General features: G+C 44.7%; 1 protein-coding gene across 2 annotated transcripts in view; it reads left to right on the top strand.

Annotated features, from left to right (window-relative positions):
* Nucleotides 1-16,390, top strand: part of LOC126993255 (syntaxin-binding protein 5-like) — a 33,009-nt gene extending 16,619 nt beyond the window's left edge. The window contains exons 6-14 of one of the 2 annotated variants that reach the window (XM_050852186.1): nucleotides 1,411-1,593; nucleotides 2,344-2,478; nucleotides 3,137-3,200; nucleotides 7,129-7,220; nucleotides 7,951-8,069; nucleotides 11,885-12,009; nucleotides 14,935-15,008; nucleotides 15,177-15,374; nucleotides 16,251-16,390. In XM_050852186.1, the coding sequence (XP_050708143.1) occupies nucleotides 1,411-1,593; nucleotides 2,344-2,478; nucleotides 3,137-3,200; nucleotides 7,129-7,220; nucleotides 7,951-8,069; nucleotides 11,885-12,009; nucleotides 14,935-15,008; nucleotides 15,177-15,198 (814 nt within the window). In that variant the 3' untranslated portion in view covers nucleotides 15,199-15,374; nucleotides 16,251-16,390. Of the gene's footprint in view, nucleotides 1-1,410; nucleotides 1,594-2,343; nucleotides 2,479-3,136; nucleotides 3,201-6,854; nucleotides 6,919-7,128; nucleotides 7,221-7,950; nucleotides 8,070-11,884; nucleotides 12,010-14,934; nucleotides 15,009-15,176; nucleotides 15,375-16,250 lie in introns of both variants that reach the window. The other variant, XM_050852185.1, reaches the window with a different exon arrangement.
* Nucleotides 16,391-17,500: the final 1,110 nt, after the last annotated feature.

Here is a 17,500-nt window from a genome sequence, read left to right as displayed (position 1 = left end):
TTTACTGGCCCCATTAACCCACTGTTCGACACTCTACATGGCCCATTTCCGTTACCCACCCAGTCCCATATCCTCACTCACCATACCCCCCCCATACCCCCCCGTAGCCACCTCTAACCCTCTTCACACAATTTACTGACCCCACTAACCCACTATGCGACACCCCACATGACCCATTTCCGACATGCACCCACTCCCATTTCCTCGTTCACCATACCCCCCATACCCCCTCCGTAGCCACCTCTTACCCACCTCACACAATTTACTGACCCCCTTAACCCACAATTCGACACCCCACATGACCCATTTCCAACATGCACCAACTCCCATTTCCTCGTTCACCATACCCCCCATACTCTTTCCGTAGCCAGCTCAAACCCCCTCACACAATTTACTGACCCCACTAACCCACCATTCAACACCCCTCACGGCCCTTTTTCGTTCCCCACCCACTCCCATTTCCTCGGTCACCATACCCTCCCTCATACCTCTCTCCGTAGCCACCTCTAACCCCCCTCACACAATTTACTGACCCCACTAACCCACTATACGACACCTCACACGGCCCATTTCCATCACCCACCCACTCCCATTTCCTCGGTCACTATACCCCCCATACCCCCCTCCGTAGCCACCTCAACCCCCTCTCACGCAATTTACTGACCCCCTTAACCCACTATGCGACACCCCATATGACCCATTTCCGACATGCACCCACTCCCATTTCCTTGGTCACCATACCCCCATACCCCCTCCGTAGCCACTTCTAACCCCCCTCACATAATTTACTGACCCCCTTAACCCACTATACGACACCCCACACCGCCCATTTCCGACCCCCACCGACTCCCATTTCCTCGGTCACCATACCCCTCATACTCCCCTCCATAGCCATCTCTAAACCCCTTCACACAATTTGCTGACCCCACTAACCCACTGTTCAACATCCTACACGACCTATTTCTGAGACCCACCCACTCCCATTTCCACGGTCACCGTACCCCCCATACCCCTGTCTGTAGCCACCTCTAACCTCCCTCACACAATTTACTGGCCCCATTAACCCACTGTTCGACACTCCACACGGCCCATTTCTGTTACCCACCCACTCCCATTTCCTCACTCACCATACCCCCCCCCCATACCCCCTTCGTAGCCACCTCTAACCCCCCTCACACAATTTACTGACCCCATTAACCCACTATGCGACACCCCACACGGCCCATTTCCGACACCCACCCACTCCCATTTCCTCGGTCACCATACCCCCCCATACCCCCCTCCGTAGCCACCTCAAACCCCCCTCACGCAATTTACTGACTCCATTAACCCACTGTTCAACACTTCACACGGCCCATTTCCGACACCCACCCACTCCCATTTCCGCGGCATCCTTGACTGACCCCATAGCATCGGTCGGCCCGGGGTGGACGTCCATGTGAAGCACGAGGGCGACCCGGCGGTGGTGTGCCTGGCCTTCCTGATCAACGAGGGCGGCCTGGTCAGCGCCACAGGGGATGATTCTTTGCACCTGTGGAATATACAGCAGAAGACACCGCAGATTGTACACTCACTCAAGTTCCAGAGGGAGAGGTGAGGAAGGGATGGGATGGGAAGGGAAGGGTAGGTTAGGTTAGGTAAAGGAAGGGATGTTAAGGGAAGGGAACGGATGGGACAGGATGGGAAGGGTAAGGAAAGGAGGGGATGGGATGGGAAACAATAGAATGGGAATGGATGGGTAGGGAGGGGAACGGAAGGGATGGGAAGGGAAAGGAAGGGAAGGGTAGGTTATGTTAGGTAAAGGAAGGGATGGGATGGGAATTGAAAGGAATGGAAGCGAAGGGATGGGAATGGATTGGAACGGAAGGGAAGGGAAAGGAAGGGAAGGGTAGGTTATGTTAGGTAAAGGAAGGGATGGGATGGGAATTGAACGGAATGGAAGCGAAGGGATGGGAATGGATTGGAACGGAGGGGAAGGGATAGGAAGTGAAGGGACAGGAAGGGAAGGGTAGGTTATGTTAGGTAAAGGAAGGGATGGGATGGGAATGGATTGGAACGGACAGGACAGGATGGGAAGGGAAGGAAAAGGAAGGGATGGGAATGGAAGGGAACGGAAGGGATGGGATGGAAAGGGAAAGGAATGGAAGGGATGGGATGGGATGGAAAGGGAAGGGATGGGATGGGGACGGATTGGAATGGAAGGGAAAGGACAGGACAGGAAGGTTAGGTCAGGGAACGGAACAGAACAGAAGGGAAGAAAAATTAAAACACTCCACCATTTCCACCACGCACCCCCCCATACCACTAACCCCCCCCCTTCTTTTCCACCCAACCCCCCCCCAGGATCACCACGCTCCACCTGCCCTTCCAAAGTCGCTGGCTGTACCTTGGGACGGAGCGCGGCAACATCCACATTGTCAACATTGAGAGCTTCACCCTCAGCGGCTACACCATCAACTGGAACAAGGCTATTGAGCTGTGAGTAGGCCTAATAGGAGTGTGACTATTGTGTTTAGGAGTGGTGTTAGACTAGTATTTGACACCCCACACGGATAGTTTCTGCTACCCCACCTATTGCTACTATTACTACTACTACCATCATTGCCTTCTCTGGGGCTAGTAGGAGTGTGACTATTGGTTTTAGGAGTGGTGTTAGGCGACTATTTGACACCCCACATGGATAGTTTCTACTTCCCACCTATTGCTACTACTACTACTACTACTACTACCATCATTGCCTTCTCTAGGCCTAGTAGGAGTGTGACTATTGGTTTTAGGAGTGGTGTTAGGCGACTATTTGACACCCCACATGGATAGTTTCTACTTCCCACCTATTGCTACTACTACTACTACTACCATCATTGCCTTCTCTGGGGCTAGTAGGAGTGTGACTATTGGTTTTAGGAGTGGTGTTAGGTGACTATTTGACACCCCACATGGATAGTTTCTACTACCCCACCTATTGGTACTATACTACTACTACTATTACTACCATCATTGCCTTCTCTAGGCCTAGTAGGAGTGTGACTATTGGTTTTAGGAGTGGTGTTAGACTAGTATTGGACACCCCACATGGATAGTTTCTGCTACCCCCACCTACTACTTCTACTACTACTACTACTACTACTATTTGCAGGTCCCGCAAGACCCATCCTGGTGCTGTGGTCCATCTAAGTGACTGCCCTGTGGAACCTGGGAAGGTGGGTGTACTACTACTACTACTACTACTACTACTACTACTACTACTACTACTACTAGTGTAAGCGCGGTGAGCAGCGCTTGTTGAGTGAGTGCCAAGGATGAGGGAAACCGCTGCGTGGAAGTCACTTCACGTTTATTGCACAGTGGTCAAACCTGCAAGCCGATATCATGAAACATTACAGTGTGAGGTACAGTCGCGATATGAAGTGATGTCGCCGTGTACGTTTATTTTCGATCACGCAAGTATGGTTATATATTTTCAAGAGTACCATTATTTTCCTGCATCTTCATCATAACTTAACTAAATATATTTTACAAGCTAGAAAAAAAATAGAAAAGAAATATTCAATGATGTCTTACGAAGACTTGTCGAAATATTTTGCCACAAAGTGTTTTCGTTCAGCAAGGAAAGAGTCAAATGAAGTCCAAATATCGACATATTACTCAAAGTAAAATTATCTTTTCATGATCATTGTTGACAACACTAAATCTAACATATGCACAATATATAGGACATGCATAATTACTCGATACCCTAAACTAGGATGGCGTAATTTATTTAATTTATACTCTCGTTTGATGATGACGTCATCGCCCGCACCTATTATTCAGCCCTGACTCACTCTTTGCCTTTCGTGGTCAACATAACGATAACAAAAGCTTTCCGTGGACTTGTAATGCATGATAGTGATCAAGGGAAGATGCCCACAGCCTATAACTACCGAGGGATAGTCGGAGATGGAAAAATAAGAATAAATAGCCTCAGAATAGTCGTGTTTTGTAACTCACTCTTTGCCGCCGATCGCAAACATCATTGCCTTTCTTGGTCAATATAACGATGCCAAAAGCTTCATGTAGACTTCTAATGCTTGGAGGTGATCAGTGGGACATGTCCACAGCTTATAAGTGCCATAGAATAATCGAGGAAGGCGGGGAAATAAGAAAATATGGCTTTGAAATGGAGGTGGTGGTCGGGCGGGTAGGCTAATCGCAGCGCTGCCAAACATTAGGCTGTGGTCGAGTGTTCGTAGAGGCGTCCGGAATTTTGATAGTTGAGATAATTATGGCAACCCTCCCTCCCTGTGAAGGCATTCTTCATTCATCATCGTCACTGAGCAATGTTACTATATATTTCAGCGCCCATGCTTATGATAAGAAGCCATCATAGTGAATAAAAGGTGTTTAATGTGAAACCTTATTAGTTGATCGTTTCTTAATCAATAAAACGCAAAGTAATGCCACGAACTGTCCATTCGCTTCGTGTCATACTGTGTGTGTATTCAGAACTGCAGAAGCCACTTCATGTACTGACCCAGAATATATATATATATATATATATATATATATATATATATATATATATATATATATATATATATATATATATATATATATATATATCTATATATATATATATATATATATACCTAAATCTGAACAACGTCTAACAACTGTGTTGCAAAGATAAGTACACGACGTGAGCTGAATCATTTCAAGGTTGTCTTCAGCACTGAAGACAACACATGACATTCGCAGTTGCATTTTTTAAAGCAAATGAATGTATGATTGTAATTCAGGTACTACTATGTTATTTTACCGTGTTTTACATCACAATGTATTATAGATTATCATTAAAAGGGAACATTATAACATAAACAATAAATACACATCGCTTCCGTCACCTTCAAATGCTCCCGTACGAAACATTTTGAGAGGGCGACATCACTTCATATCGCGACTGTACATATATACACCTTATCTCTACATTGTCCGGGACAGGGCAACTCTCTACAGTCCGACATATGAACATGAATGTAAACCTTATCCTTATATTCCGTGGCAGGACAACCCTTACCACTCGTCGTTAACAGGAATGTACTTGTACCCTTGTGGGAGGCAGAAGAGCCTTAGGCGCTAAGGAAACGTATTACAATATTGTGGCATCAGGAGATACTTAGACGCTAGACGATAACAGAGGAAGAGATACGTACGCATTGCGGGGTTAGTCAGATTACTCCTTCCAGTTCCACCAAGTCCCTTTCCGGAGCCAGCGACGTCGGCCCTCGTCCTTAACGGTGTGAATAACGCCGTGTTAACGGTATGAACGCCAGCCTGCTTCTACCTCGTCCTCCTTTCAGCCCACTGTCGGGATGACGGTTCCCTGCTGACACTCAAGCCTCGAGGAATGGCCGACGCCTCCACCACATTAACCCCGTAGCCCCGCGTTACCCTACATTAACCCTAGGAGGCATTACCCTTTGACCCTAGTAGGTCCAATATATGGGCGAAGACGGTCCTGATAAGCGCGTCGACATGTAAACATACACCACTGACCTTTAACCCTTCCGCGGCGCCGCGTCTGCACCGCGGCTACTGCCATCATTGCCTTCTCTGGGCCTAGTAGGAGTGTGACTATTGGTTTTAGAAGTGGTGTTAGGCGACTATTTCACACCCCACATGGATAGTTTCTGCTACCCCACCTATTGCTACTATTACTACTACTACTGATACTACTACTACCATCATTGCCTTCTCTGGGCCTAGTAGGAGTGTGACTATTGGTTTTAGAAGTGGTGTTAGGCGACTAATTGACACCCCACATGGATAGTTTCTACTACCCCACCTATTGCTACTATTACTACTACTACTGATACTACTACTACCATCATTGCCTTCTCTGGGCCTAGAAGGAGTGTGACTATTGGTTTTAGGAGTGGTGTTAGGCAACTATTTGACACCCCACATGGATAGTTTCTACTATCCCACCTATTGGTACTATTACTACTACTACTACCATCATTGCCTTCTCTGGGCCTAGTAGGAGTGTGACTATTGGTTTTAGAAGTGGTGTTAGGCGACTATTTCACACCCCACATGGATAGTTTCTGCTACCCCACCTATTGCTACTATTACTACTACTACTGATACTACTACTACCATCATTGCCTTCTCTGGGCCTAGTAGGAGTGTGACTATTGGTTTTAGAAGTGGTGTTAGGCGACTATTTGACACCCCACATGGATAGTTTCTACTACCCCACCTATTGCTACTATTACTACTACTACTGATACTACTACTACCATCATTTCCTTCTCTGGGGCCAGTAGGAGTGTGACTATTGGTTTTATAAGTGGTGTTAGGCGACTATTTGACACCCCACATGGATAGTTTCTACTACCCCACCTATTGCTACTATTACTACTACTACTGATACTACTACTACCATCATTGCCTTCTCTGGGGCCAGTAGGAGTGTGACTATTGGTTTTAGAAGTGGTGTTAGGCGACTATTTGACACCCCACATGGATAGTTTCTACTACCCCACCTATTGCTACTATTACTACTACTACTGATACTACTACTACCATCATTTCCTTCTCTGGGCCTAGTAGGAGTGTGACTATTGGTTTTAGGAGTGGTGTTAGGCGACTATTTGACACCCCACATGGATAGTTTCTGCTACCCCACCTATTGCTACTATTACTACTACTACTACTATTACTACCATCATTGCCTTCTCTAGGCCTAGTAGGAGTGTGACTATTGGTTTTAGGAGTGGTGTTAGACTAGTATTGGACACCCCACATGGATAGTTTCTGCTACCCCCACCTACTACTACTACTACTACTACTACTACTACTACTATTTGCAGGTCTCGCAAGACCCATCCTGGTGCTGTGGTCCATCTAAGTGACTGCCCTGTGGAACCTGGGAAGGTGGGTGTACTACTACTACTACTACTACTACTACTATTTCTCTCTCTCACCCTCTCATTGCCGCATCATCTGGGCCTCTCAAAATGTTTACGTTTTTGTCTGTATCTTTGGTGTTTTACGAGTTACTTTATTTTTGAACATACGTAAAGATGCGCCATTGCTTCCTCTATTACCCCCAATAAAGCACTAACCTCGGCGTTCCCTCGGCAGCTCCTGATTGGCTACGAGAGCGGTCAGCTTGTCTTGTGGGACTTCAAAGGGCGCACCGCTGAGGTTCGCTACCATTCTGCCGAACCACTGAGGTAAGCCGTGTTTTTTGCCTGTATCCTCGCTGTTTCTTCAGTTGTTCTGTTTCCGAAAGTGCGGTTAGGTGCGTCTGTGTTTGGTCTATGTTGGTGTTTTATTCCTGTTCATATATATGTGTTGGCTATTGAGCTACGCTTGGAAGTAGCGCAGGATTGGCTAATGTGTCTTGTTGGCGTCTCAAAATGTTTACGGTTTCGCTGATATCTTTGGTGTTTTTTGAGGGATTTTATTTCCGAAAGTACGGTTTGATGCGCCAATGTTTTGTTTATATGTGTTTAAAATCCCATGACTTTCTATGCGGACATAACTCTGATAGGCTCAAAAATGTTAGACCGCACTCACATAATTTTTCTTTGATGGCTCTAAAGTTAGTCAAAGTTTTTTGCTGATATCTTTGGTGTTCTTTGAGGGATGTTAATTCTGAAAGTACTGTTGGATGCGCCAATGTTTGGTTTATATGTGTTTAAAATCCTATTGCTTTCTATCCTGACATAAATCTGCTAGGCTCAAAAATGTAAGATCATGCTCACACTTTTCATTAGTCAATATTTTTACTACTACTACTACTACTACTACTACTACTACTACTACTACTACTACTGAGACCACTAATACTATCACCACACTATTTAGGAGACCCATCAACTCACTAATCAACATCCCACAACCGCTAAAACTACCACCCACCTACTACCACTACTACTACTACTACTACCACACTTGCAGGTCAGTGTCTTGGCACCACGAGGGGAAGCAGTTCATGTGCTGCCACACGGATGGTTCCCTCACCACCTGGACACTGAAGCAGAATTCCAATAGGCCTACATCACATGTCTTCCCTCATGGTAAGTATAGGCCTATGTGTGTGTGTGTGTGTGTGTCTCTCTCTCTCTGTGTGTGTGTGTGTGTGTATGTGTGTGTCTGTCTGTCTGTCTGTCTGTCTGTCTGTCTCTGTCTGTCTGTCTGTCTGTCTGTCTGTCTGTCTGTCTGTGTGTGTGTGTGTGTGTGTGTGTGTCTCTCTCTCTCTCTCTCTCTCTCTCTCTCTCTCGGGCCTGATAATCTATATATCTATCTATGTAATCTCCTGCTGACTGGTATCTCTGCTGTGTGTTGGATTATGTTAAGTTAGGTTAGCGGGTCAGCTGGCACCTCTGCACGAATTAAAAGTGGTGTTTTTTTTTAATTAAATTTCCATGATTTTGATCTGCAACGTTAAAGACTCAAAGCAAATAGTTAGCATATGAAAAGAAATGCAGTTCATAAGACTTGTGGGAAGAGTGCACGGGGAACTCTGTTGATGAAGAGTAATCACTCAAATCATGGGACTATTATTATTAGCTGTTGTTGTTTAGCAGTGTGTCTCACAGTCATAGTCATTGATTATTGTAATTGTGTTTTGAAATGTTTAGATGTCTAGCTGGACATAATTAGTGTCAGAGGAGATACCATGAAGGCAGTTTTTCCAGCTATAATTATAATCAGCCCAGGCTCAAGCCTCACACTATTCTCGGCCACCCTTGGGCTTGGTTGTTGAGATGTTAGTCGCTCTACGTACTGAGTTCTTCCTTGCGTGTAAACAAATACTATTAACAAATGTGTGGAAATCATTCACTTCATTTACACATCCAATATTTCCAATAGACTAATAAAATAATGGTCCAAGCACATGAGTGATGGATTATTTATTGAAAATTTTTTTTGGGGGGGAGTGTTCTGTGTCCCTCTCACAAATGTTATTGATATGCTGGTAAAATGATACTTAACAAAGTAATGATGGAGGGAGAATTTGGAATGCCGGGGCCAAGGGGTAAAGTAATGCTGGTCATAATTATTTTTTCAGCTGTTAGTTTTATCGGATAACATTAGGTTAGTTTGGGTTTTCCGGACTCCTGACCCAAGCAAAATATAATGCACTGTGGTGTTTGTCACCTATGGACTATGTTGATTTTGCCAAGCTGGAAACAATTTTGTAAAACATTTTACCAGAATGTCAGCAGGAATTAGGGAGCAAGAGACCCGTTGCTTGACAAGCTGCCGTGACATTTCATCCCAAGAAATGGAGACACCGTTTTAGATCTGGATGGAACGTTTGATAATAAATAGTTATTTACTTAGGCTCTGTATAATTATATTAGCTGATCATTGGACTTTTTTAAGTAACTGGAACAAAAAGAATCCAATTCTAGCATATGAGATTACTACCCTATATAATTTATTTTTTTTGAAGGTGACATGGCACTGCTATGGGCACTGGAATATGACAGGCTATGACAGGAAAGAGTTTTCAGAGACCACCCCAATCCTTTGGATGTCAGTGATGATCGCCTCCTACACTGTTATCAGCAACCCCGCCTGAAATCCTTAAAATGTGTGAAGGGGCTGACCCACATATCCTCAGGCCCACAAGCAGGTTCAGAGCAATTCAAGTCCACACACAGATCTTGGTTGCCCTGCATTTTTTTGCCAGTGGGACATTTTAGAATGTGATTGGTGATGTCGCTGGTATCAGTCAGTCATCAATATCAAGAATATTGAATGATGTTACTGAGGCTTTGTTGAACAAAGCAAAACGAGAAATAAATATGCCCCAAAATCTGCAGGAGCTCTTGCTTATCAAGCAAGATTTTTATGGCCTCAGTGGATTCCCTTCTGTCATAGGGGCAATAGACTGCACTCACATACCCATCAAAGCACCTGCAAATGCAGTTGCTTATCTGAACAGAAAGAGGAAGTACAGCCTTAATGTACACGTTGTGGCAGACTCAAAGATGAGGATCATCAGCTTCTGTGCAAGCTTTCCCGGGAGTGTTCGTGACTCCTACATGTGGCGTCAGAGTGTTCTGCGCCAGCAGTTTGTGGAGGGCCAGTACGGAGACTCACTGCTTCTTGGTAACCTTTGCTGTATTTTGTAAAATTTAGCAGCTGTAAGAAAAACAGCATAAGTTAATGTGCCTCCATGGTGCTGTGGTTTGTATACATTTTCACAACTGTGTGCCTGAGTTCAAATCCTTCTTTTCTGGATGATTGGTAAATTGTTACCTGGGGAAGGTGAACCGGTAGCCTGGATGCTGCACTGGGCCTGTGTCCCAAGTTAATGGATTGTTACAGGCTGAAGGGCCAATGGTGTGGAGATGAGTATCGCGACCATTCAAAGCTAACAGCATGTGCTCCCAACTTAACCTGTATGTTAATGTTTGGCTTTGTTATCCTCGACTTGTCAGATGCATTATCCTGGTTATCCTTTCCAGGGATTAATATGGATGAGTAGTTACAAAAAGGTTATGGAAATGCTGTCCATTCACAGTCACAGCATGTATTGTGACCCTTTTAGAACAATTTTGCTATTTACCAACTGCTTTCCAACTTCACGCTCATGCTTGTCCAGAATCTAATAACTTTCCTCAATGTCAAGCCTTTTAAACTTTGTTTTTTGTAATGCTTACAAAATTCATTTATATACATAAGTGCCTCTGAAGTGTATTTAGTAGCAAATATAATTTTTATGCAGTAAATAGGACAACCTGTTTCATTAGGGCAAAATAAAGAACAAACAACAAGGAATGGACTGGGTGTCATAAGAATAAAAGACAGGGTAGTATATTTTTATAAAATGGCCACTCATATTTTTTAGAGCAATGGAAATGTAGTTAAGGAATGGAAAGAGACAAAGAGTAAGGAACATTATGAAATGTATACTGCATAATAGGGCAGACAAGGCCCCTGTATATAGATATCATTTGGGAGGATAAAAGAACTGGCAGAGATGATACAGAAAGCCCAACCTCAAGGAAGCTGATTAAGTAAGAGAGGAGATGTGAAGCTTCCAGTTGAGATTTTGAGTTAAGGACAGACCGAGGATGTTTAGTGTAGGTGACAGCTGAGTGTTATTGAAAAATGGGGGATAAGTGTTTGGAAGATTGTGTCAAGTTGACAGGTTAAAAAATTGAGTTTTAGAGGCGTTGAAGGACTTGGCTTAATTGGAAGTGATAGTAAGGTATGAAGTTGAGCATTCTGCAGCCTCCATCCTGGAATCCTGTAGTTTCTGTTGGGAAGGTCTTTTGTAGTCTGAAGGATTGGAACGGTCACCCGTCTTGGGCACAGGCTGCATGTTGGCATACTTCCAGTAGGAAGTAAAACTTAGATGTTAAAAGACAGTGGTGTGGACGGAGGGGTTGGCCATGTTGGTGGTGCTGGGTGTGGAGGTCTGCTGGATGGTCCTAAGGGAGGGGCTGAGGAGGCACCTGTGGAGGGATCCTTTAAGGTGCAGTGGCTGTTCATCCTCGCTTTTGGGCTGGACGATAAATGGGTACCTGAGGAAGATTGGGGAAGTAAACTGATGTAAACTGGAGGTCACCCTAGCACAGTGCCTTGGAAGTAATGGGATCTTTTTCACCGCAGGCTCAATGTGCTGTAAATGAACTTTGAGGCCACACGCAGCTATAGCGTGTGGCCCCATTGTAGATAATAGTGTCTTAATACTACCCTCTAGAAAGAGCTTAAGTAGTAGACAGGAAGATATACAAACAGGAAAAGGCTGTTCCAGAATTCACCAGCTTAAGGGATGAAAGCATTAAGGAGCTGGTTAACTTTCCCTTAACAAAAACAACCACTGCAAAGATGATGTTAAATGAAAAATTAGTTTATATTCTGATCCTTGCAGGTGATTCTGGTTATCCTCTGGAGCCCTTCCTAATGACACCAGTGAGCCAGCCAACAACTGATGCTCACCGCGCCTGTAACCGCAGCCACTCCAGGACACGTGTTGTGCTGGAACAGACTTTTGGGGTATTAAAATCTCGGTTCCGTTGCTTGCATGGGTCAGGTGGCAGCCTTCAGTATGACCCAGTCAAGTGTGCCAAAAGTGCAATTGCATGTATGCTATTGCATAATATTTGTATCAGTAGAAGAATTCAATTAAATGAGCCTTTAGTACAAGAGATTGAAAACATGGAAAATGATGCCAACAGAGGAAATGAAGACACAGGGCAGGCTCGACGAAGGGGTCTGATTGACAATGTCTTTTCATAGACAGTGTTGTTGGTTGGTTCCTGTGTCTTCATTTCCCCTGTAGGCATCATTTTCCATGTTTTCAATCTTTTACTAAAGGCTCATTTAATTGAATTCTTCTACTGACACAAATGTTATGCAATAGCATACATGCATACTTTGTCTTTGCATAACTTGTTTGGTGATGGTTTGTAAGGCACTAATATGCAGGTATACTGAGGTGTATGTAATATATGGTGCAATTGCTGCTCTGTTTAGTGTCACAATGTTTGGACAAGGTCAGGTTGTTCAGGGTGGAGACAGCATGATGAATGTTGACGACACCACCGCCCTGACAGCCACCAACACCACCGCCCTGACAGCCACCAACACCACCGCCCTGACAGCCACCAACACCACCACCCTGACAGCCACCAACACCACCGCCCTGACAGCCACCAACACCACCGCCCTGACAGCCACCAACACCACCGCCCTGACAGCCACCAACACCACCGCGCCCTGACAGCCACCAACACCACCGCCCTGACAGCCACCAACACCACCACCCCTGACAGCCACCAACACCACCGCCCTGACAGCCACCAACACCACCGCCCTGACAGCCACCAACACCACCGCCCTGACAGCCACCAACACCACCACCCTGACAGCCACCAACACCACCGCCCTGACAGCCACCAACACCACCGCCCTGACAGCCACCAACACCACCGCCCTGACAGCCACCAACACCACCACCCTGACAGCCACCAACACCACCGCCCTGACAGCCACCAACACCACCACCCTGACAGCCACCAACACCACCGCCCTGACAGCCACCAACACCACCGCCCTGACAGCCACCAACACCACCACCCTGACAGCCACCAACACCACCACCCTGACAGCCACCAACACCACCACCCTGACAGCCACCAACACCACCACCCTGACAGCCACCAACACCACCACCCTGACAGCCACCAACACCACCACCCTGACAGCCACCAACACCACCGCCCTGACAGCCACCAACACCACCACCCTGACAGCCACCAACACCACCCCACGGACAGCCACCAACACCACTAATACCGCCCTGACAGCCACCAACACCACCACCCTGACAGCCACCAACACCACCGCCCTGACAGCCACCAACACCACCACCCTGACAGCCACCAACACCACCACCCTGACAGCCACCAACACCACCACCCTGACAGCCACCAACACCACCACCCTGACAGCCACCAACACCACCACCCTGACAGCCACCAACACCACCGCCCTGACAGCCACCAACACCACCCCCCTGACAGCCACCAACACCACCACCCTGACAGCCACCAACACCACCACCCTGACAGCCACCAACACCACCACCCTGACAGCCACCAGTGAGAGAGAGGAACACACCGGGAGACTGAGGGGCAGGGTTTCTGTTTTGGGTGCTCAGGGTTTGTGGTGACTCCTCACTCATGTCACTGAAACTGTATATGCATGTAAGTTTGTATATTATGATTCTAACCTACATGTACCTAAAAGACACTTAAAAATATATTATACAAACTTGCATGTACAGTATATACATCTCAGTGAAAAGTGTGAGTCGCCACAAAGCCCAAGCACTTAAAACAGAAGCCCTGCCATCTCAAGACACCCGGTTTGTTCTTCTCTCTCGCTGGCGGCTCTCAGGGCGGCGGTGTCCTCATCAGCAACATTCCTCATGCTGTCTCCACCCTGAACAACCTCCTGGCTTGTTTTGCTCTGAGGGTGGTGGCCTTGCTGTCAGCAATGTTCCTCATGCTGTCTCCACCCTGAACAACCTCCTGGCTTGTTTTGCTCTGAGGGTGGTGGCCTTGCTGTCAGCAATGTTCCTCATGCTGTCTCCACCCTGAACAACCTGACCTCAACTAAACATTCTGACACTATATAGAACAGCAATTGCACCATACATTCTGCACACACACACACACACACACACACAGACACACATATATATATATATATATATATATATATATATATATATATATATATATATATATATATATATATATATATATATATATATATATAGATAGATAGATAGATAGATAGATAGATAGATAGATAGATTATAGATGACACCTGTACATTAGGGCAACACCTAGACTTAATTCACCCCTCGCCTGAGTTTTCTGTCTCTTGTACGCAGGGCTCGGCACCTTTGGCGTTTCTATGTATTTTTTTGTAATGTTTTTCATTTTAACATTTCTTCTAAGTCACTTTAAAATATACAAACTACAAATTCATACCACTGCGATTTTCGGATGATTGGACTTTTACTGTATTGGTGTCTTTTTGCATACGTGTGTGTGCAAAATAATTGCTGCATTAACAAAAGGAAAGACTTTTTTATTCAAAAGGAATATTAATACTTGAGAAATGGAAGGCCAGACACTTTGAGTGATTGATTTAGAATGTTTTTATAGCTATAGTCCGTTCACTTCAGCTGTGAATCCACAATGGCTGGAAATATTGATAAAAAATTAAAGTATATATTATCATTAAATGTTGTTCTCTGACTTCTACTCACCGTAATTATTAACAACTGCGGACGGAAAATTGTGTTAATAGTTGTGGAATCACTGCTTATTCCAATGTTATCAACAAAATAAACTTATCTATATCAGATGAGCTAAGTAAAGGAATACTAATATTTCTTGATTATAGGATAGTGTTTGGAGCCAAAATTGTCAGATGCCCTCCCTGCCAACAGCCAGTCAGCAGTGTCTTAATACACTGAGGTAAGGTCTTGGGATCCACCTTAACAGAATGGATTATGGTATAATTTATGTTATGATAAAAAAATGTTAATTATGTTTTGTTTCTAACTAAAGAAACCCAGTTAATAAAAACCTACCTAATTGGACCTGTCACCTTATCTTGACAAGGTAACTGCAATTTTTTCCAAGGCTGCAGCCACCTTGTCCATAGCACCACTCAGCCTCCTGACTTCAAGAAGGATGTCTTCTTGAATTCCACCATTTTTGGCCCAACTGGTGGATCAACCCTCTTGTGTCTGCTGGTGGAGGCGTGAGGTGCCGCTCCTACATCAGGGGGAGATTGAGTTTCTGGGGCACGGTGGACAGGGCCAATGCAGGGGCCAGCTGGTGAGTAGGAGTAGGGCGGGGTGGTGAGGAGGGGGCTGTGATGGGCCTTGCAGAGGTGCGGGTGTCATAGAATCCTCCCAAAGGAAGGTTCTACACACTTCTGTGTCTGTACGTAAAAAATCATTATGATAAGAGTAATTCAACATGGTATGATATCTTATTTTGTGCTTTGATTATGAGTAGCCAGGAATTTTAGGAAAACCTAAACAAATATGTCTGCTCAACTTAGGATATATATGTTCAGACCACACAGACTATGCAGAATGGTGGTCTCCTTAAACCCAATTGAAACTATGTAAAAGCTTTGCAATTTCTGCCTTGGCAAACATGAAGGTGAAAAGGTCAAGTTGATTTTTAAATCAGTTGTGTTGCCCTGAACCACTGAAGGTGGAAGTTTATTTCATAATTAAGTTTCTCTGGAAATCAAGAGTTAGTGGGCAAGGAAATAAAATGACATAACATATACCAAATAAAACAAATGAATGTGTAAAAAAATCAAGATAAACAACAAAAGTCATGGGAAATTGAGCCCATGCCTTTAGAGCAACTGATGAGAGGGTCACTTTTCCTCAATACGGAGTCCACGGTGTGGGCTGGGGTGTTACGGCACGTGCCCAGAAGTGGCCCCGGCACAGTGACTTTGTAGCTCATCACTGGCTCAGTTGGGTTGCTGCCCTGCTGACTACTGTTATGAAGGCCTGAGCTCAACTCCCAGCACTTAATGACAAACATTTCAAGATTCTTCACTACATTATTGAATTTTTTTATGGTGAAATATATCAAGTTAGTGGCACTTGTCACAAAGACTAATGTTACGTAGGTTACCAAATACAAAGATTAGCATGAAGTACATTTCATAACATAATTTACCTGCAGACACAGAAGGTGTTGGACGAGGATCTGATTCTAAACCAGATCCCACACCCGCTACAACTGCAGGGTCCAGCACCTGCGCCACGGTCTCCCCAGCATCGGTGAGGGTGTGTGTTTGGACAGAGCCGCCACCTGTACAATTTTGTAAAAAATTACTACATGGCAATGCTGTTATGCTTAAACTTATTCTGAATCATTACCTCAATAACTGCCCCAACACTGTTGTACCTGTCTTGGCCAAAATAGACAGCTATTTCCACCAAAGTGTCCCCTGGCACAGTGACGGCACTAACTCATCGCTGCCAAAACATTAACTTAAAACAAATGAATGTGTAAAAAATTCAGGATAAACAACAAAAGTTATAAAATTGAACCATGCCTTTAGAGCAACTGATGAGTGGTCACTTTTCCTTAATACGGAGTCCACAGTGTGGGCTGGGGTGTTACGTGTAAGTGCCGCAGAAGTAGCCCTGCTTTAGTGACTTTTTAGCTCATCACTGGCTCAGTTGGGTTGCTGCCCTGCTGACTACTATTATATGAAGGCCTGAGTTCAATTTCCCAGCACTAATGACAAACATTTCAAGATTCTTCACTACATTATTGAATTTTTTTATGGTGAAATATATCAAGTTAGTGGCACTTGTCACAAAGACTAATGTTACGTAGGTTACCAAATACAAAGATTAGCATGAAGTACATTTCATAACATAATTTACCTGCAGACACAGAAGGTGTTGGACGAGGATCTGATTCTAAACCAGATCCCACACCTGGCTACAACTGCAGGGGTCCAGCACCTGCGCCATGGCCTCCTCAGCATCGGTGAGGGTGTCTGTTTGACAGAGCCGCCACCTGTACAATTTTGTAAAAATTAGTACATGGCAATGCAGTTATGCTTAAACTTATTCTGAATCATTACCTGAATAACTACCCCAACACTGTTATACCTGTCTTGCCAAAATAGACAGCTATTTCACCAAAGTGCTGCAAAAGTGGCCCTGGCATAGTGACGGCACTAACTTATCACTACTAAATATTAACTTATTACCTCTTTATGCATTATTCTAATATTTGAAAAACAATAATTAGTGATATAAACAGATATCTGTGTTTGTTAACATATAAACCCTGTAAGTTAGGTGTTTTTAATAGAGGGATGAGGGACTGCAAAGACAGCATTTGAAAAACAATAATTAGTGATATAAACAGATATCTGTGTTTGTTAACATATAAACCCTGTAAGTTAGGTGTTT

The sequence above is a fragment of the Eriocheir sinensis genome, unplaced genomic scaffold, assembly GCF_024679095.1.
Source record: "Eriocheir sinensis breed Jianghai 21 unplaced genomic scaffold, ASM2467909v1 Scaffold593, whole genome shotgun sequence".
NCBI classification, from domain to species: domain Eukaryota; kingdom Metazoa; phylum Arthropoda; class Malacostraca; order Decapoda; family Varunidae; genus Eriocheir; species Eriocheir sinensis.
This window is presented reverse-complemented; position numbering and strand designations above follow the sequence as displayed.